The 21,790-nt window shown below is 38.7% G+C and overlaps 1 protein-coding gene across 7 annotated transcripts in view; it reads left to right on the top strand.

Annotated features, from left to right (window-relative positions):
- CDK12 (cyclin dependent kinase 12) overlaps positions 1–21,790 on the top strand; it is a 93,516-nt gene that overhangs the window by 13,289 nt on the left and 58,437 nt on the right. For all 7 annotated transcript variants that reach the window (XR_004960277.1, XR_004960278.1, XR_004960275.1 and 4 more), the window contains exons 3-8: positions 3,592–3,768; positions 4,566–4,705; positions 6,471–6,641; positions 13,605–13,794; positions 18,382–18,438; positions 18,765–18,866. Coding sequence is in view for 2 of the 7 variants with exons in the window: in XM_036267993.1 (XP_036123886.1) it covers positions 3,592–3,768; positions 4,566–4,705; positions 6,471–6,641; positions 13,605–13,794; positions 18,382–18,438; positions 18,765–18,866 (837 nt within the window). In the remaining 5 variants the exon portion in view is untranslated. The remainder of the gene's footprint in view (positions 1–3,591; positions 3,769–4,565; positions 4,706–6,470; positions 6,642–13,604; positions 13,795–18,381; positions 18,439–18,764; positions 18,867–21,790) is intronic.

Consider the following 21,790-nt stretch of genomic DNA (forward strand, 5'->3'; position numbering starts at 1 on the left):
TTTCACTATGAACTTTAAATTCAAGATGACTGTTTTGGTCACATGTAAATACACACACGCACCAATGCGCGCACATCACTCTACCCATGTACCAACTATACCTATTTTTCACATGTAAAATAATTTAAAAAAATTTTTTTTTTTTAATTTTTTTCTTAATTGATTTTAGAGAGAGAGGAAGCGAGGGGGAGAGAGAAAGAGAAACATCGATGAAGGAGAACATTGATTGGCTGGCTCTTGTATGCCCCCCCACAGGGGAAATGGCCCACAACCTGGACATGTGCCCTGACTGGGAATCAAACCCGCGACCTCTTGGTGCATGGGTCGACGTTCAACCACTGAGCCACACCAGCCGGGCAAAAATTTAGATATTTTGATTCTAGTGAAGCAGAACCAAGAAGTAATAATATATTTCTGAATCATGAGGAATTGAAATTTATAAAGAGTATTTTGCTCACCATTATGTTGTACACCTGAAACTAATACACAATAATATTGAATGGAAGCTGTAATTGAAAAATAAAATTAAAAAAATAATTTCTCACGAATAAAATAGATTTTCTGACATTAGTTGAGAAATGAAGACTTTTCTTTACCTTAATGTCTTAAGAATTGGGAAATTAAAAAAAAAAAAAAAGTCTGTATTGTATCATGACTCAAGGGAGTGTCCTTGGTAATAAGCTTTGTTCCCAAGGTAGAAAAATGGTAGTGCAAATTGTAATGTCATAAGTTCACCTCTATCAATAATTTAACGGAATGTTTTATGTGACCACTTTGCACACAATTTCTAGGTGTTATGAGTACAAACTAATCTAGATTTGTATTCTGATTTACAAGAGATTAAAATGATGAAAATTGGTAAGAAGTAGTGGCTTTTGAGGTTGTTTCATACGTAGTGGGCGGCAATATGCTTCAAAAAGTACATTGCAAGAGATAGAACTGTTCTTTACTGTTCTGTAGAAGTGTTCATGAAAGAATATGTTTCATCTTCTAAGATCTATTTTTAAGATTTCCATCTCCAGTAGTTATCAACTCCATGTACGTGACCTCTAGAAATTAGTATGTTAAACTGAGCCAGCTTAATGGGAATAACTATCCATAGGACTTGTTTTCCAAAGAGAAGTATTATTTGAAGTAGCAAAATTATAAGCCTGTTTAAGCATGTTGTCAAGCTATTTAAAAGTAACTCAGAGCAAGTTTCGTGAGTGGAAATGTAGTGCTCAAGTCACAAACTGCTTTAAAAAGAAAAAGTATGTTTTTTATAGTCACTTGTGGCTGCTTCTACTCTGGTTAGGATTCTCAGATCCTTTTCAACCTTCTGATATTGTGATGGAATAGAAAAAATGGCTTGCCCTGGCTGGTTTGGCTCAGAGGTTAGAGCGTCCGCCTGCGGTTCCGAGACACCCGGGTTCGGTTCCCGCTAAGGGCATGTACCTCGGTTGCAGTTTGTCCCCGGCCCTGGTTGGTCGTGCGGGTGGCAGCCACTCGATGTGTCCCTTTCACATCGATGTTTCCCTCTCTCTCTCTTCCTCTCTCTCCCTCCCACTCTGTCTGTACAAAAAATGGAAAAATGTCCTCGGGTGAGGATAAAAAAAAAAGAAAAAAAGGCTTACTATCTAACATGGTTTTATTTGTAGGCAAGAAATAGTATGCTGCACTGTCTTTTTTGAGGACATGCATGACACAAAATTCTTCCTTTACTCATAAATTAAATTGATATAGTTAAAAATTTGGATCTCACCCTGGCCGGTTTGGCTCAGCGATTGGAGTGTCGGCCTGCGAACCAGAGAGTCCTGGGTTCGGTTCCTGCTAGGGACACGTACCAAAAAAAAAAAAAAATTTGGATCTCAAAACAGATTTCTTATCTATTCCATAAAAGACAACCCCCCTCCCCCCCCCGGTAATTTGTTGATTAACACGAGAGACCTGCTTCACCTATTTTAAGATTCTGAAATAGTTGCTTGGATTCATTCTTCTTAGATTTTTAGTTTGAGGGTTGTTTATTTTGGCAGGTCAAATATGGTTTCCTTTTGCTTCCAAACCAATAGAATAAGTCAGTATATTTTTCACTAGTTTTGATTTCCAGCTTAGCTTTCTTTCTTTTCCAAGTTCTAAAATACTGCTTCCTTTGTCCAAGTTCTTTCCACGTCTTTAGCAATATAGTAGTGTTTTGTTGTTGAGCTTTCGTTTGTTACTTAAATCTTTGCTGGTTAAAATATAGAATAGATTTGATGATTCCATGAGTTGTAGTGATACTTTGCAAATTTAAGATGATTACTTTTTGCATTTTATTTACTCTCAGTAAAAACCCAAATAGAATATTGGAAAGGACTTTAAAGAAAGAATTTGTTAAAAGGACTACAAGTAATATTTCAACATTTTTATTGTTTCCTTATTTCTATTTATTTAAGTATATTTATTGCTATTGATTTTTAGAGAGAGAGGAGGGGAGAGGGGAAAAGAGAAACAGATCAGTTGCCTCCCGTATGCACCTGGCCTGGAGATAAAACCCCCAACCTGGTTATGTGCCCTGACTGGAAATCAAATCATTGACCATTTTGGTGGCACAGGACGACACTCAACCAACTGAGCCACACTGGCCAGAGTTATTGTTTCTTTAATATGCTATAGATTTCTCTTCTCAAAATGCAAGTATCTAACTTTGATAAACTTTTCTTAACTTACATTATGGGGTTTTTCCTTTAAAAGTAAAATCTTTTTAATTTTTTATTATTTTTATTTATTTACTTATTTTTTAAATCCTCACCAGAGGACATTTTCCCATTTATCTGCAGATAGAGTGGGAGGGAGGGAGAGAGGGAGAGAAACAGCAATGCGAGAGAGACACATCGACTGGTTGCCTCCCACATGACTCCGACCAGGGCCGGAATGGACTGCAACCGAGGTACATGCTCTTGACCTGAATCAGACACACAACTCTTTGGTCCAGGGGCTGACACTCTAACCACTGAGCCAGACCAGCCAAGGCTTTATTATTTTTTTATTTTTTAGTATGTTTTTATTGATTTCAGAGAGAGGAAGGGAGAGAGAGAGAGAGACATAAAAATATCATTGAGAGAGAAACATCAACATCGATCTGTTGCCTCCTGCACTCCCCTTCTGGGGATCAAGCCCGAAATTGGGGCATGTGCCCTGATCAGAAATCGAACCAGTGACCTCTTGGTGCATGGGTCAACACTCAACTACTGAACCACATGGGCCTGGGCAAATCTATGCAATCTTTAATAGCCAGACATTACACTCTTTGAAAGTTTTATTTGAGCCCTGGCCAGTTTGGCTCAGCGGTTAGAGCGTCGGCCTGCGGTCTGGAGAGACCCGGGTTCGGTTCCCGCTAAGGGCACGTACTTCGGTTGCAGTTTGTCCCCGGCCCTGGTTGGTCGTGCGGGTGGCAGCCACTCGATGTGTCCCTTCACGTCGATGTTTCTCTCTCTCTCTCCCTCCCACTCTATCTGTACGAAAAATGGAAAAATATCCTCGGGTGAGGATAAAAAAAAAAGAAAGAAAGAAAGTTTTATTTGAATATATTTTAAGTAATTGTGATCTTTTTTTCTCTTCATCTTGATTGTTTAGTCCAAAAGAAACTCTACCTTCAAAACCTATAAAGAAAGAGAAGGAACAAAGGCCACGTCACTTACTCACGGACCTCCCTCTTCCTCCAGAGCTCCCTGGTGGGGATCCATCTCCCCCAGATTCTCCAGAACCAAAGGCAATCACACCACCTCAGCAACCATATAAAAAAAGACCAAAGTGAGTTTTTGGAGGGACCTATTCTTAATTACAGCTTTTATTACAGTGAAGAACCTTGGGGGTTAAATCTCACATTTTCTTCTACAAGTCACACCAGTAGGATCATAGAAGATTGGGCCTAAAGTATATTTGTTTTATTTTAATGGATAAAAGTCTGCGTAGAACATCTATTCATTTGCATCCACAAATACTTAACTGGTTTTGTTTTTAGAAAAGTATAATTTCCTCCATTCAAATATACCATGAACATTGATCCCACTGTATCGTTTTAGTCCACAATATTTAGAGTATTGAAGATAAAAAAAAATATGGCCATTTACTCAGGGTGTGTCAACCATGTACACATTAATGAAAGTTAATTTATATAGAGTTTTTTCTTTAACCACATACATTTTCATGCCATAAATGGAGTAGAATCTGGATTTGATCTTCTGATTGTTAGCATTCCTCCCTTAATAAAATGTTACCTCTATTGAGCAAAATTATCGCCAAAGTTTTATATTTGTATTGTACCCTATGATGTAGGGATTCTTTTCCCATTCTATAGTTGAGGAAGCAAATACTCAGAGGTCAGAAATTAAGCAGCAAATCTCTTACTTTATTTTATGTGTTCCTGAATGAAGTAAAAAAAAAAATCTGTCTTTAGCCATTGTGAGAGACCACTTAAACTATTTTATATTATTTAATTCCTGCCTTTTTAATAAAAAAAAATTCATAAAAGATTCAGGAGTTAGAGAAATCATAAAATAATTGTTTTCTTTGAATAGACGTAATATTTTTTGTTTTGCCGTTTTTAGAATTTGTTGTCCTCGTTATGGAGAAAGAAGACAAACAGAAAGTGATTGGGGGAAACGCTGTGTGGACAAGTTTGACATTATTGGGATTATTGGAGAGGGAACCTATGGCCAGGTATATAAAGCCAAGGACAAAGACACAGGTAAATATTGCCATGGAATTCTAGATAGGTTAAAAAGTTGGCAATACTGATGTCTTAAGTGGATTTAGCAAAAGTAAATTTTGAGTTCTGATTTGGTCTCTAAAAGTTACTAAAGAGACTAAAATTTTCCAAAAGAATAGTATAATTACTACAATTTAAAAACCCTCCTTTTTTTTTTTGTTTTTTGTAAATGTTTTTTAATAAGTTTACTTGAAATTTATGAGAGGGTAAAAATAAAATGTGTAAGTTGCTGTTTGTTTGGTAAGGGGCTTAGTCCTTGAAGATAAAATGATAGTTGAATTATTGGTGTATAAGATATATTGTTGTTGTTGATGTTAATCCAGACCTGAGAATATTTTTCCATTGCTTTTTATTTTTATTAAAAAAATTTTTTTTTTTAAATTTATTTTAGAGAGAGAAGAAGGGAGAGGGAGAGAGATAGAAACAAAAATGAGAAAGAACATCAATTACCTGCCTCTTGCATGCCCCCCCACTGGGGATTTGCCCCACAACATGGGCATGTGCCCTCACTGGGAATCGAACCGGCGACCTCTTGGTGCATGAGTCACACCGGCCAGGTTCCATTGCTTTTTAAGTAGAAGGGAGAGAGAGAGGGAGAAAGAGAATGAAATATCGATGTGAGAGAGAGACAGTGATTGGTTGCTTCCCACACTACCCAGATTACAGCCAGGGTACATGCATGCTCTTGATCAGGAATCAAACCCGCAACCCTTCAGTTTGCGGGCAGACGCTCTAACCTCTGAGCCAAACCAGTCGGGGCAGAATTACTGGTATATTTTAGTTTAGTTTAGTTTATTTAGAGAGAGAGAGAGAGAGAGAGAGAGAGAGAGAAACATTGATGTGACAGAGACACATCGATTGGTTGCCACCTGCACAACCCCAGCCGGGGCTGGGGACAAACTGCAACCAAGGTACGTGCCCTTAGTGGTAATCGAACCCGGAACTCCTGGGTCCGCAGGCCGATGCTCTAACTGCTGAGCCAAACTGGCCAGGGCAATTATTGGTATATTTTGACAACCAAAATTTTTAGGCCTAACTAAATATGGAATTTAAAATTCAAGTCTTAAAACCCTAGCTGGTTTGGCTCAGCGGTTGGAGTGTTGGCCTGCGGTCCAGAGACCCGGGTTCGGTTCCCGCTAATGGCATGTACTTAGGTTGCAGTTTGTCCCCGTCCCTGGTTGGGTCGTGTGGGTGGTAGCCACTTGATGTGTCCCTTTCACATCGATGTTTCTCTTTCTTCCTCTCTCTCCCTCCCGCTTTATCTGAACAAAAAATGAAAAAATGTTCTCAGGTGAGTATAAAAATAAATAAATAACTAAAATAAAATTCAAGTGTTAAAGACAAGAAAGGGAACTTAGGATTTACTTATTTTTTAAAAATATTTTATTGTATTTTTTTTTTAAGAAAGAGAGGAAGGGAGAGAGAGAGAAAGAAACGTTGATGAGAGAGAAATATCAATCAGCTGCCTCCTGCACGTCCCCTACTGGGGATTGGGCCCACAACCTGGACATGTGCCCTGCCTGGGAATTGACCCAGTGACCTCTTGGTGCATGAGTCGATGCTCAAGCAACTGAACCACACAGGCTGGGCTGGGATTTATTTGTTTTAAGATATTAAAATATCTGGCATAAAGCATTAAAATAGGCATTAAATCTGTCTTTCAGAGCAAAGGCATATATTGGCTGGTTCATGATGGCCAAAAAATGTTAATTGATACTATAACAGTTTTAATTTATTGTGACAGGAGAGCTAGTGGCTCTGAAGAAGGTGAGACTAGATAATGAAAAGGAAGGCTTCCCAATCACAGCTATTCGTGAGATCAAAATCCTTCGTCAGCTAATCCACCGAAGTGTTGTTAACATGAAGGAAATTGTCACAGATAAACAAGATGCACTGGATTTCAAGAAGGACAAAGGTAAGGTACAAGCAAAGAACTATGTACAAAGTAGATTAGTATATCTTATTTTTTTTCCTTAGCATATTTGCCTGTTTGCATTGTTTAACAGTTTGTGGGTTAACTCTAGCTTCTTTCTTGACACTATACTGGAATTAAGATATTAGTTAGCAGATTGCTCTTGTGCTGAATAGTGCTTATTTGATCAAATGTTCATTCTTCATCAGTGTACTCTTATACTTTTAGAAATCATTGTTAGTTATTAAAATTAGAGTTTGCTATATCACCTAATATGGCCAGCATATAAACAGTTACAAGATTCTCTTCCAACCAGTGTTTTAAAGTTTTGTGTGTTTTTTTTTTTTTTTTACAAATTATAACCACAAAAATTAAAACCCAGATATAGCAATTGCTTTCATTTAAAAAATTTATTTATTTTTAAAATGTTTTTACTGCTTTTTTGCTAATTCTGACCCGAGGATATTTTTCCATTTATCTTCAGGTAGAGTGGGTGGGAGGTTCGGGGAGAAAGAAAGAAAGAGAGTAAGAGAAACATTGACGTGAGAGAGACATATCCACTGGTTGCTTCCTGCACGACACCGACCAGGGCAAGGACCTACCAACAATGAGGTATGTACCCTTGACCGGAATCGAACCTGCAACTCTTTGGTCTGCAGGCTAACGCTCTAACTGCTGAGCCAAACTGGCCAGGGTTATTTTATTTTATTTATTTATTTATATTTTTCAATTTTTATTTTTTAGCCTCACCTGAGGACATTTTTGTATTTATCTTCAGATAGAGCAGGAGGGAGAGGGAGGAAGAGAGAGAAACATCGAGTGGTTGCTACCCACATGACCACAGCCGGGTCTGGGGACAAACTGCATCTGAGGTACATGCCCTTAGTGGGAACTGAACCTGGGGCTCTCTGGTCCACAGGCCAACGCTGTAACCGCTGAGCCAAACCTACCAGGGCCGGCCAGGGTTGTTTTTATTGATTTTTTAGAGAGAGGAAGGGAGAGATAGCTAGAAACATCAATGTGAGAGAGAAATTGATCGGCTGCCTCCTGCATGCCACCAACTGGGGATGGAGCCCACAACCCTGGCATGTGCCCTGACCGGGAATCTCAGTCCATGGGACAATGCTCAATACACTGATCCACGCTGGCTGGGCTAAAATTTATTTTTAATTGTAGTTTACAAACAATATTGTATTACTTTCAGTTGTACAACATAGTGATTAGACATTCATAACCCTTATGAAGTGATCAACACAAGTTTAGTAACCATCTGTCACCATACATAGTTATTACAATATTACTAGCTATATTCCTTATGCTGTACGTTATATCTCCGTGACTAATTTTATAACTGGCAGTTTGTATTTATTTATTTATTTATTCATTTTTTTAAAACATTTAAAAATTTAATTTATTTTTATTATTTTATTCCTCACCTGAGAATATTTTTCTATTTATCATTAGATAGAGTGGGAGGGAGGGAGGGAGAGAGACAGAGAGGAACATCGATGTGATAGAGCCACATCGACTGGGATGAATCGCAACTGAGGTATGTGCCCTTGACTGGAATTGAACCTGTGACTCATTGGTCTGTGGGCCAACTTTCTAACCGCTGAGCCAAACCGACCAGGGCCAGTTTATACTTATGAATCTCCTTCCCTTCACCCCTCTCCTATCTAGCACCATTAAGCTTTATATCTATGAGTTTGTTCCCTTTTTTTTTTGCAATTTTTATTAACTTATTTTTGTTACAGACGTTTCTCCTTCCCCGCCCCCCCCCCCCAGACACCCTCCTCTTGATCCCGCCTCACCCCCATGAGTTTGTTTCTTACTCTCATTTTAACATCATCCCTTGTGGTTATTGTTTATGTGCCTCCATATTTACATCGTTTTGCACTGGTACAATTTAGAATTCAAAGCAGGTATTTCTAATTTTTCAGGTTTGTTATCCTGGATTTGTAACCCTTGTCTTTATTTGGGGGATAAAATTGTTTTCGTACTTATGATTGAAGTAGTCTATATATGACATCTAATTTACTTTTATTGAAATAAATCTGAAGGTTTAGAGATGGGCAGCTATGAAGAGATGGCATTTGTGATTATAATCTGGAATATTAAGAAAGAATATGATTGCCCTGGCCGGTTTGGCTCAGCGGTTGGAGCATTGACCTGCAGACCAGAGAGTCCCTGGTTTGGTTCCCGCTAGAGGCACGTACCAAAAAAAAGAAAAAGAAAGAAAGAATATGATTGGGGGGAAAGGGGAGGAGAATTAAGAGTATATAAACTTCCAATTATAAAATAAGTCAGGGGGTTGTAACGTGCGGCATAGGGAATATAGTTAATGATAATGTAATAACTGTGTAGTGACCAATGATTACTAGATCTACTGTGGTGATCACTTCATAAACTATAAAAGTTGACTTTCACTGTATTGTTTAACAAAAACTAATATAATATTGTATGTTGACTATAATTAGAAACAAATTTTACAAATAGAATATGACTGAAGTACATCAATTTAGAATGTAATGGTAAATTAAGCTGGATTTATTTACAGAGCCTTAAAAATAGCACTAGGGGAGTAGCACATCTTGAGTTTGGTAGTAGTTTTAAAGCAAATAAAAGAAAATTTTGCTTAAGTCACTATTTAGATAAATTCATGAAAGTTAGATCTAATACTAGGTTTATTTCCTGGCATGTCTTAATTGTTTCTGATTATAAATATAATACAACAACATGTAGCTAGTTTCTGTAAGGATGCACATGAAAATCATGGTTGCTTCTCAAGAGACTTTTCATCTGTGCCATTATGTACTACTGTTTAAATAATTTACCATGTACTATTTAAATTCTTTTTTTTTTTAACAATAAAGTGATGGATCTGATGCATGCCCATTGTGAAAAAATTGAAAATCTAGAGGAATAAGAAAAAGAAAATGGCAATCACTTCTCTCATATCATCCCAGTATACCATCATCCATAGAACCACTGTAGTATTAGAATTCTCTCTAGTACTTTATAGTAAATATATTTTAACATTACTGAGATCAAAGTATAGTTAGTATTTTATAACTTGTAATAGAGCAATTTATTATATTATTAACATGTCTTAATGACTGTGCATAAAGATAGATGAATTTACTTCACCAGTCCCCGTTGAGCAATTACTTGCCAGTTTAAAAATATGTATAATAGCACTGCATTGAGCATCTTTGTGCTTAAATCTTTACATTTAGATTTATTTCTTAATATAGTTTCTGAGAAGTAGAATTATTTAGTCAAAGGGATTTTCATATTTAATATTAGATTGTTTTTAAGAGAGTAATAATTTATGTCCCACCAGTGAGTATCCCATTTTATATTAACATTGAGTACATATTTTTTTTTAATTGTCATCTTGATAGGTGAAGTATATTATTATTTTGAATTGCATTTCTTATATTACATCTGAGTTTTTTGCATAAGTTTCACATGTTTTTTTATTGATATTTTAGAGAGAGAGGAAGGGCGAGAGAGATAGAAACATTGATGTGCGAGAGATACATCAATCGGCTGCTTCCTGCACGCTCCCCACTGGGGATCGAGCCCAAAACCCAGGCATGTGCCCTGACCGGGAATTGAACCAGGACCTCTCAGTCCATGGGATGACGCTCAATCCACTGTGCCACACCAGTAGGGCTTATTTTATCTTTTTTGAGTTGTCCTTTTATGTCCTTTGTTTCTTTACCTTTTGCAATTTTTGTGCTTTTTTTAAAATTAATTTGTATGAAGTTATAGCTAAATCTCTCTAAGATGTTCCTTTATAAATTTTTTAAAATATACTTTTATTAATTTTTTTTTTTTTTTAAAGAGGACGGGAGAGCCCTGGCTGATTTGGCTCAGCAATTAGAGCATCAGCCCACGAACCAGAGAGTCCCGATTTCGGTTCCCACTAAGGGCATGTACCTTGGTTGCAGTTTTCCCCCAGGCCCAGTTGGGGTCGTGTGGGTGGCAACCACTCGATGTATGTCTCTCACATTGATGTTTCTCTCTCTTGCTCCCTCCCTCCCTCCCGCTCTGTCTGAAGATACGTGCAAAAATGTCCTTGGGTAAGGATCAAAAAAAAAATGAGGAAGGGAGAGATAGCAATATCAATGTGAGAGGCGAGAGATACATCCATTGGCTGCCTCCTGCATGTCCCCCTCTGGGTATAGAGCCCAAAACCCAAGGCATATGCTCTGACTGGAAGTTGCACCAGGAACTCTCTGTCCATGGGACAACAATCCACTGAGGCACACTGGCTGGGCTGATACTCCTTTAATGCAGTAGTTATTAACTTTTTGGAGGTCATGCACCTCTTTAAATATGGATCTATTTTTCTTTTCTTTTTTATTTTTATTTACTTTTTTAATCCTCGAGGATATTTTTCCATTTATCTCAGATTGGGGGTGAGGGTGGAGAGAAACATAGACGGGAGAGCAACACATCAACTAATTGCCTCCTGCACAACCTCGACCAGGGCCAGGGACAAACCACAACTGATGTATGATCCCTTGACTGGAATTCAACCTGTGATTCTGGTCTGTGGGCTGATGCTCGAACTGCTGAGCCAAAATGACCAGGACTGGATCCATTTAAAAAAAAAAAAAAAAAAGCTTTTAAAATGTTGCATACTTCCCTGCTGGTGTGACTCAGTGCTTGAGTATCAAGCCATGCACCAGGAGGTTGCTGGTTCGATTCCTGGTCAGGGCACATGCCCAGGTTGTGAGCTTGAACCCCAGTAGGGGGCGTGTCGGAGGCAGAGGATTGATGGTTCTCTCTCACATTGATGTTTCTATCTCTTTCTCCTCTTCCTTCCTCTGTCTCTAAAAATGAGTAAAAATATATTTAAAAAAAATAAATAGCCCTGGCCGGTTTGGCTCAGTGGTTAGAGCGTCGGCCCGTGGTCCAGAGAGTCCTGGGTTCGGTTCCCGCTAAGGGCACGTACCTCGGTTGCGGTTTGTCCCCGGCCCTGGCTGGGTCGTGCGGGTGGCAACCACTCAGTGTGGTTTTTACGTTGATGTTTCTGTCTCTCTCCCTCCCTCTCACTCTATCTGAACAAAAAATGGAAAAATGTCCTCAGGTGAGGATAAAAATTAAAAATAAATAAATAAAATAAAATGTTGCATACTGCCTTGGCCAGTTTGGCTCAGCAGTTAGAGCATGGATCCATTCACTGAAGGGTTGAGGGTTCAGTTCCCCATCAATAGCTTCTACCTCGGTTGTAGGTTTGATCCCTGGCCCCAGTCAGGGTCATGTGGAAGGTGACCAATCAATGTGTCTTTCTCACATCAATTTTTCTCTCTCTATCTCCTTCCCTCCCTTCTATTCTATCTAAAAATGGAAACATATCCTTGGGTAAGGATTATTAAAAAAAAATTGTTGCATACTATTTCAGAGAGTTCAAAGAATGCTTGAAGCCTATCCCCTAGATTGAGAATCATTGACTTTATGTTACTAGGAGACAGACTTTTAGACTGGATGGCTCATTGTTTAGTTCGCTAGTATTTCTTTTTTCTTTTTTTAATTAATTAATTAATTAATATTGAAAAAGCCTCACCTGAGGATATTTTCAATTTATCTTCAGATAGAGTGGGAGGGAAACAGAGAGAGGATCATGGATGTGAGAGAGACACATTGATTGGTTGCCTCCCACATGACCCCAGCCAGGGCTAGGGACCGAATTGCAACTGAGGTATATGCCCTTGACCCAAAACTCTTTGGTCCTCGGGCTGATGCTCTAACCACCTAGCAAAACCAGCCTGGGCTAGTATTTCTTTCTTTCTTTCTTTCTTTCTTTTTTTTTTAAATCCTCTCCCGAGGACATTTTTTCATTTTTTGTTCAGATAGCGTAGGAGGGGGAGAGAGAGAGAGAGAGAGAAAGAGAGAGAGAAACATAAACATGAAAGGGACACATTGAGTGGCTGCCACCCGCACAACCCAACCAGGGCCTGGGACAAACTGCAACCGAGGTATATGCCCTTAGTGGGAACTGAACCCGGGTCTCTCTGGACCGCAGGCCAACGCTCTAACCACTGAGCCAAACTGGCCAGGGCTGGGCTAGTATTTCTTATGTTATATTTGTCTCCATCATGCACTCTGTTGAAAGTGGCATGATAGCCCTGGCGGATTTGGCTCAGTGGTTAGAGCGTTGGCCTGCAGTCCAGAGAGACCCGGGTTTGGTTCCCACTAAGGGCACATATCTTGGTTGGGCAGTTTGTCCCTGGCCCTGGTTGGGTCCTGCGGGTGGCAGCCACTCGATGTGTACCTTTCACATCAATGTTTCTCTCTCTCTCTCTCTTTCTATCTTTCCCTCCCACTCTAGCCGAACAACAACAACAAAAAAGTGGCATGATAGCATGGATTTCAAATCTTTTACAGTTCTCTTAAAGTACTTTAAAAAATATACCTCTAAATTTAGGGAATTTAATTAGATTCACCTTTCTTTCAATTCTTAAATTCTATGACTTTTACTTACAATTTATATGAAATAGACCGTGCTGCCTCCCCACCCTTGAGCATATTATGAGTCCTATTAACCAAATAGTCATAGACAATGTGTAACAAATAGGCATGGTTGTGTATTACAAATAAAACTTTATTTACAACAGACAAGCAGATTGGATTTGGACTAAGCTCTATATAGCCAATAGAATTAGATCATAAAAGGCTAGTAATACACCATAATCAGGGCATTTGTCCTCAAGACATATTATTCTAAAGAGTAGTGGACTAAGAGTCAGATGATTAATTCAAATAATAGTTCTGTTAATTATTATTAGAAAGGACAAGTTAATTGAACTACTCTTAAGTTTCAGTTTCTTCATCTATAAAATAAAGCAGTTGTTCCAGAGAGCCTTATGGTCAACTCCAAAATTATATAAAATTTGAAGCATTGTCATTTCATAATCCTTTTTTTAATGTTCTTTTTTTTTTCATTCTATGTAGGTGCCTTTTACCTTGTATTTGAGTATATGGACCATGACTTAATGGGACTGCTAGAATCTGGTTTGGTGCACTTTTCTGAGGATCATATCAAGTCATTCATGAAACAGCTAATGGAAGGATTGGATTACTGTCACAAAAAAAATTTCCTGCATCGGGATATTAAGTGTTCTAACATTTTGCTAAACAACAGGTAATATAGTAAAATCAAATGAGGTTAAGCATTGTCTCTCTTCTGAGCTCTTTAATTTCAGTTAGCTAATTTGGGTTATAAGTAGACCCAATAATACAATTTTTTACATTTACATACACATCTGATATTTGTACCTTAGGAACAACTTATGTTAGGGGTATGCTGATCAGCATCTCCAGACTCAGTGTTGATTGGAATTAATAGAGGTAGGTTGTAAATGGCAAACATTTTATAGAATCAGCTCACATCCTACAGGAATATTCAGAGAGCTTTTGCCATAATTAGTAAATAATCTTGTTGTGGTCCTAGGCAAATTCAAACATACTTTGAGTTCTTAGCAAAATTCTCCCTTGTTTAGTGGGAAGAAACATGCTTGTTCTTTTAGCCTCTCTTGAGACTTTCTCAGTTACTGAATTTCAGAGTAAACAAAGGTGTGTAGTTGGTGATTAACCTTTCTGACCAGCACTTACTTCCATGTTTTAATTGTAGGCAGATACAAATTTGGTGATGAACAGTGCTAATTCTTCAGAAATTTTTGTCATCTGCTTTCTTCCTCTTTGACTATTTGCCTAAACCTAATTGGTAATATCAGATATGTTATGCACAGTGGCAGTAGTCTTTGGTGATGGCGCTATCTGCTGAGGAATAAAAAGCAAGTTTGGTACTACTGAAATCAGGCCAGTGTTTGGTTCTTTAAGAATTTGGGCTGTTTACAGCCGTCTTTGTCTGAGTCACCCATTGTTTTAAACATTTCTGGTCAATTATATTTGACAAACATTATCTAGATAGGTATATGAAATTATCATGACATATTTTCTGTCTTTGTGGCATGAGGTGACCAACCATCCAGGGTTACCCAGGACTGTCTTGGTTTTAGTAATGAAAGTCCCACATGGGATGATTGGTTAGTCACTGGGGAGTTTCTGAGTTTAGTAGGGGAGCTAAACAAATACATTGCTCAATTCAGTAAATATTAAGCCTAATTTTTCCTTTGAATTTGGGAGCAGGTGGGAACATGCAGCTATAGTAATGAATAGGAATTTATCAAAAAAACTGACAACAGAGGGCTGAGTTTCAAGGCAAAAGAAATTGCATGGACAAAAGCACATAAATGTGAAAATAATATGTCTGGAAAAGTAAAAAGTCAGTATTGCTAGTACAAGAAGGATAAAGTTGGACAGTTGCAAGAACCAATTTAAGGACCTTGTAGAATTCACTAAGGAGCTTAAACTTCATAGGTGACAGCAACTGAAAAATGTTGGTTCAGTTAATTCTTTGTTTTTGTACATTTTTTTTCTTTATTGATTTTAGAGAGATAGGAAGGGAGAGGGAGAGAGAGATAGAAACATCAGTGAGAGAGAACATCTATTGGCCACCTCCTGCATACCCCCTACTGGGGATTAGGCCCACAATCTGGGCATGTGCCCTGACCAGGAGTCGAATCTGCAACCTCTTGGTGCATGGGTCAACACTGGCTGGGCTAATTCTTTGTGGGTTTTTTTATTTGTTTTTTTGGCGGGGGAGAGGGAGAGAGAGAGAGAGAAACATCAACGTGAAAGGGACACATCAAGTGGTCACCACCCACATGACCCATCCAGGGCCAGGGACAAACTGCAACCAAGGTACATGCCCTTAGCGGGAACCAAACCCGGGTCTCTCTGGACCACAGGCCGATGCTCTAACCACTGAGAAAACCAGCCAGGGCTCTTTGTTTTTAAATTAATGCATTATTTTAAGTTAAAACATATATAAACTGTATTTTTATGAGACAAAACATGGTTTTAAGAGATTACTCATTTCTGTTGCTATCTTGATGACTGACAATACTCATTAAAGCTGGGCTTGATTAATCTACATCCATTGTAGTAATGCTTCAAGAACTTGGTGATGGCTATCAGCTTACAGCTTTCTGGACCATAGTATTATCATTCTTTTTTTTCATACATTTTTTTTTCCCCTTTTGCTCCTTCATGGGAGATGTCTCAGGCCAGGGAGTAGCTGCAGTCCTGCTCAGTGTTCTTTCTGGCTGGTGGGTCAAGCCCCTCCCTGTTTCTGACTTCCCACATTCAGGAAATTCACAAAGCTGGGCAGGACATAGGTGTCTCATGGTCTCATCTCATCCATCTAGTTTTTGCTCTTGCCCATTTAAATCTGTCTACACAGAGACTTTTGGGTGAGATGACTTGGAGGGAATGGTAAGGAGTCCTCAGCTGGACAAAAAAGAGAAAGCAGTTGTAAGAGAGGGAGAAGAACAGGGCTAATAGGTCACTTGGGAGTTCCAAACTAGCAGTATTCATAGATTCAGGAATTGTCAAGCATAGAAAAGATGTCAGAAGATGCAACCTAAGGGAATGGTCAGAGAAAGAGGAAGAAAATAAAGAATATCTTGAATGCAAAATAGGCAAGTTAAGAAGTGAGTGGTCATAGATGTCAGATGATATAGACAGAGTATAAGACAAGAATATGAAAATTAAAAGGTCAGTAGGCACCCTGGCTTGTTTGACTCAGTGGTTAGAGAGTTGGGCCCCTGGACTGAAGGGTCCCGGGTTCAATTTCCAGTCAAGGGCACATACCTGGGTTTGATCCCCAGCCCTGGTTGGGGCACGTGGGGGAGGCAATCAGTCGATGTGTCTCTATCCCTCTCCTTCCCTCTCTTTCTCTCCCCTCCTCCACCCTCCTTTCACTCTTTAAAAATCAATGGAAAAAATATTCTCAGGTGAGGATTAACAACAACAAAGTCAGTGATGACAGTGTGGGGTAGGTGGGTGGGTAGCACAATTAATAGGAAGGTGATTGTAGGTATGTCTTTAATTTTTTTTTATCCTCACCCGAGGACATTTTCCCATTTTTTGTTCAGATAGGGTGGGAGGGAGAGAGAGGAAGAGAGAGAGAGAGAAACATTGACGTGAAAGGGACACATCGAGTGGCTGCCACCCACATGACTCTAACCAGGGCCCTGGACAAACTGCAACCGAGGTACGCGCCCTTAGTGGGAACCGAACCCGGGTCTCTCTGGACCGCAGGCCAACGCTCTAACCGCTGAACCAAACCAGCCAGGGCTAATTTTAAATTTTTATTTAAGGATGCAGAGATTTGAGCATATTTAAATGCTAGTAGGGGGGAAAATCAATGAAAGTTGAAGATTCAGGAAAGAGCCAAAACAGTTTAAAGGACCAAGGTTCTAGAGAAGTTGGAATCAAGGCCACAGGTAGTAGTAGCCAACAAGTGTAGTTTTGATTATTCTTGAACAAGAAGAGATTGACACACTTATTCTGTAATTGAAGGAAAAGAAGCAAGGATGATTATAGATGCAAAATGTGTATAGGTAACCTGATGATGTCTGTTTTCACTGAAGGTCATTTACTGAGAGTGAGCAAGAAGGGTATGGATTAGGATATATGCTAGGTGCTAGTGGTACATAAAAATTAGTCTAGCCTATTTTTCCATAACTATGTTTTATTGCCATTTTAACTTTCAGTCTGCTATGTGCCTTGAGTCTTGGATCATCTCAGGCTCTCAGAGTAAGGATGCCAAGAAATTTGAGGAATCCTTTTTGTCTCAATATGAAAGCTCAAGTCAGCTATTCCTTTCCATTTTGCTTTTCTCAGAATTTGCTTATAAATTGAACTTTAAAATATAATGATGTTTGGAGCAAGTAGGTAAGATGCCCATAATCTTTACTAGGAGTGATTAGAGTTGATTTAATGTGAAATTTTGTTGTTACAGGTGTACTTTGGAAATATTGCTAGTTTGGTACCAGACCACCACAATAAAGCAAATATCGCAATAAAGCGAGTCATACAAATTTTTTAGTTTCCCAGTGCATATAAAAGTTATGTTTGCACTATACTGTGGTCTGTTGAGAGTGCACTAGCGTTATGTCTAAAAAAATGTACATACCTGAATTTAAAAATTAATTTGTTGCTAAAAAATGCTAACCATCATGAGCCTTAAGTGGGTCCTAATTTTTTTTTTTTTTTTGCTGGTGAAGGTATTGCTTCTATGTTGATAAAGGGCAATAAAGAAAACAGCAGTAAAACACAGGATGCCTGTAGTAGTTACTTTTGATCCTAAATATCCTGACAAATTTATTGCCTAGTCTCATACTCAGTTCATGTATTGTATTTTTTCAGTTATGTCAAAAATGTCTTGTGTATACCTAGTTTGTTCAAACCAGAATCAGTTAAGGATTATGAATTGGATTTGATTGTTAGGCCTCTTAAATCTCTCTTAAACTAGAATAACCATTTTCCCCCTAATAATAAGTATTTAAATCTTGCAGGTTCTAGCCATTGTTGTTTGCCAGGAAATGAAGGAAATATTTAGTTGAGTCAAATCCAAAAATACAGTAGTTCCCCCTCTCCCCCCAATAAAAAACCCTAAGGCTTGGTAAACCTTAAACCTTTGTAAACTGGAGTAGTCAAAAGAGGCTTAACCTGGGAGGATGACCATTAAGAGGAGAACTAAGAGCAGAGATTAAAATTAATTTTTGTAATTCTTTTAACTCCTAAAGTAATGCTTGACTTTTTCGGTATAATTTGGAGGTTACTACTGTTACTTATGAAAATAATTGTTTTTGTTTTACAGTGGGCAAATCAAACTAGCAGATTTTGGACTTGCTCGGCTCTATAACTCTGAAGAGAGGTGAGACATCAAAATTATATGGGACTAAGAAAAAATGCTTTTCTTCTTGGATATCCTAGTATCCTGCCTTATTTTCTAAATGTGTTACCACCTAGATTATAGGCTAATTCTTTCTGAATTCTTGGATCAGCTTTATATTGAAATAAATCAGCCCAAATTAGAATGGAACACCTACTTTTAAACTATTAGGTTGCCACAGAGCTGTTTTGATAGTTCCATCTTCAATTGGCAGCCATTTCTATTTGCATTTAATTGTACAAGTATTTTGTATCAGAAGCCATTGTAAATTTATGTCATGTTTGTTTTTTGTTTTTTTAATATTTTAGTCGCCCTTATACAAACAAAGTCATTACTCTGTGGTACCGACCTCCAGAACTTCTGCTGGGAGAGGAGCGTTATACACCAGCCATAGATGTTTGGAGTTGTGGGTAAGGCTCCCTTCACTTTTTCTTTTCTTGTAACTCACAAAGAACTTGTCTCCTGCTCTCTCTACATTGATTTTTGCAGCTTTTTTTTTTTTTTTTAAGTTTAAAAGAATGGGGATAAACTTTTAGCAAGATTTCAGAGAAATTTGTTGAATATTTCTTAATATCTGAGATACTTTCTTAACATTCATCAATTGTCTTTTTTTTTAAATATGTTTTTATTGATTTTTTTAGGGGGAGAGAGCTAAAAACATCAATATGAGAGAGAAACATTAATCGGCTGCCCCCTACACACTCCCTACTGGGGATCGAGCCCAAAACCCAGGCATGTGCCCTGATTGGGAATTGAACTGAGACCTTTCAGTTCTTGGGACGATGCTCCATCCACCGAGCCACCCCAGCCGGCGGGTCTAATGCTATTTTCAAGATAAAGAGGTGGTTTTCTAGCATTCTCTAAAGATGACCAAAGAGAAAGATTGGGGGACTTGTTTTTTAGTTTCATTACCAACTCATGGAATTAAACATTTGATGTGTTTTAATCCATTATGGTTATCATTCTTATTCCTGTTCAAACTGTCCAGTTTTTGGCCAGTATGAGTTTATTTAGGTTAATTCTTTTTTTTTTTTTTTTTTTTTTTATCCTCGCCCGAGGACATTTTTCCATTTTTTGTACAGATAGAGTGGGAGGGAGAGAGAGGAAGAGAGAGAGAGGGAAACATCGATGTGAAAGGGACACATCGAGTGGCTGCCACCCGCACAACCAACCAGGGCCGGGGACAAACTGCAACCGAGGTACATGCCCTTAGCGGGAACCGAACCCGGGTCTCTCCGGACCGCAGGCGGATGCTCTAACCGCTGAGCCAAACCGGCCAGGGCTATTTAGGTTAATTCTTGAGTCTTTTTGATACATTCATAGTAGTCTTTGATAGCCTTCCTTGTTTTTTCTGGTCGCAGGCTCATCCTGTTCATTTCCTGCCTCAGACTTGTATCAGCCATTTCTCTAAGTAGTTTAAGTTCCATTGCATTGAAAATGATATTTACAATTTGTTTGTTAGGGGAATAGATGTTTTAATTAATTAATTAATTAATTTACTTATTTATTTATTTATTTTAATCCTCACCCGAGGATATTTTTCCATTGCTTTTTCAGATAGAGGGAGGGAGAGAGGGAGGGAGGGAGAGAGAGACAGAGAAACACCAATGTGAGAGAGACACATCCACATCGACTGGTTGCTTCCTACACCACCCTACCAGGGCCGGGGATTGAACTGCAACCAAGGTATGTGCCCTTGACTGGAATCGAACCCAAGACGCTTTGGTCACGGGCTGACACTCTAACTGCTGAGCCAAACCAGCCAGGGCAGGGAATAGATATTTTAAAAGGTCCATGGTTCATTAATTGTTTCTTATGCTATATGACTTATGCATACATACACTGTCGTCCTTGACCTGAATGCTTTAGGACTCTGACATAACATACTTGCCAGTGGAGCATGTCAATTTCCCCCGTTCTTTTTTTTAAATTAATTTCTTTCTTTAAAAAGAGCACTGCAGGAGTTTTATTTAAAAATTCAAAAGGGTGAGGGAGATAGCATAGTTTCTGTGGTAGCTTACCCAACTCAAATGAAACTTTAGTTAAATATTACTGACTCAGACTGGGTGTGTTTGTGTTCTGGACTATTTGCTTTAACAGTATTAGCATTTAAATAGTCACAACTAGACTCTAAAGTTAATGCCCCATTAAGATGCAGAGGGTGGGTGGGGGGAGTTCATAGCTCTGTTGGTACTATTATTTCAGTCTCTGCAACCTGCTACCTTAGTGTAACAGCAAATTGTTGAATACATAGTGATGTCTTCCCCACCAAAGAACTGGTAACTGGAATTAAAAACACAGCCCTGGCCGTTTTGGCTCAGCGGTTAGAGCGGCGGCCCGCGGACCGTAGAGTCCCAGGTTCAGTTCCCACTAAGGGCACATATTTCACTTGCAGTTTTTCCGGGGCCCCAGTGGGGTCATGTGGGTGGCGACCACTTGATGTGTCTAGGAATATAACATTGATACACTATCTTTATTTAATAGAGTACTTTAGCTTACATTTTATATTCTCATTTTGTCAGTACCCTAATAATGTCCTGGAAACAATACCTCACCTGATAGAAGATCCAATCCAGTATCATGTATTACATTTAGTTGCCATTCTTTAATCTGGAACAGTTCATTAATATTTCTGTGTCTTTCATGACATTTACATTTTTTAAGAGTACAGACCCGTTATCAGTAGGTTCAGGCTATGAATTTTTGGCTGGAATGCTCCATGAGTGTTCAAGTATCATGTTTGTTTGCCTCTTATTAGTGATGTTAATTTTGGTCATTTGGTTAAAGTGTTGTCTTTCCCTTTACTAAATAGTTACTAATTTTTTTTTTTTTATCCTCACCCGAGGACATTTTTTTGCATTTATCTTTAGATAGAGCGAGAGGGAGAGAGGGAGGAAGAGAGAGAGAGAAACATCAATGTGAGAAAGACACATTGACTGGCTGCCACCCACACGACCCCAACTGGGGCCAGGGACAAACTGTAACCGAGGTACGTGCCCTTAGTGGGAACCGAACCTGGGTCTCTCTGGTCCGCGGGCTGATGCTCTAACTGCCGAGCCAAACCGGCCAGGGTACTAGTTTTGCTTTTGTAATTAACAAGCAATTTTTGGAGAGAAATTTGGAGACTATGTAAATATGTCAGTATAGGTTTTTTTTTTTTGAGAAACATCAACTTGTTGTTCCACTTATTTATGTATTCATTGATTTATTCTTGTACATGCCTTGAGTGGGGATCAAACCCTCAACCTTGGTATATTGGGATGATGCTAACCAAGTGAGCTGTCAGGCCAGGGCCTGTCAATATAGTTTTGAAAGGTCTTTTCAAAATGATAAA

The sequence above is a fragment of the Molossus molossus genome, unplaced genomic scaffold (assembly GCF_014108415.1).
Source record: "Molossus molossus isolate mMolMol1 unplaced genomic scaffold, mMolMol1.p scaffold_m16_p_19, whole genome shotgun sequence".
Lineage (NCBI taxonomy): Eukaryota > Metazoa > Chordata > Mammalia > Chiroptera > Molossidae > Molossus > Molossus molossus.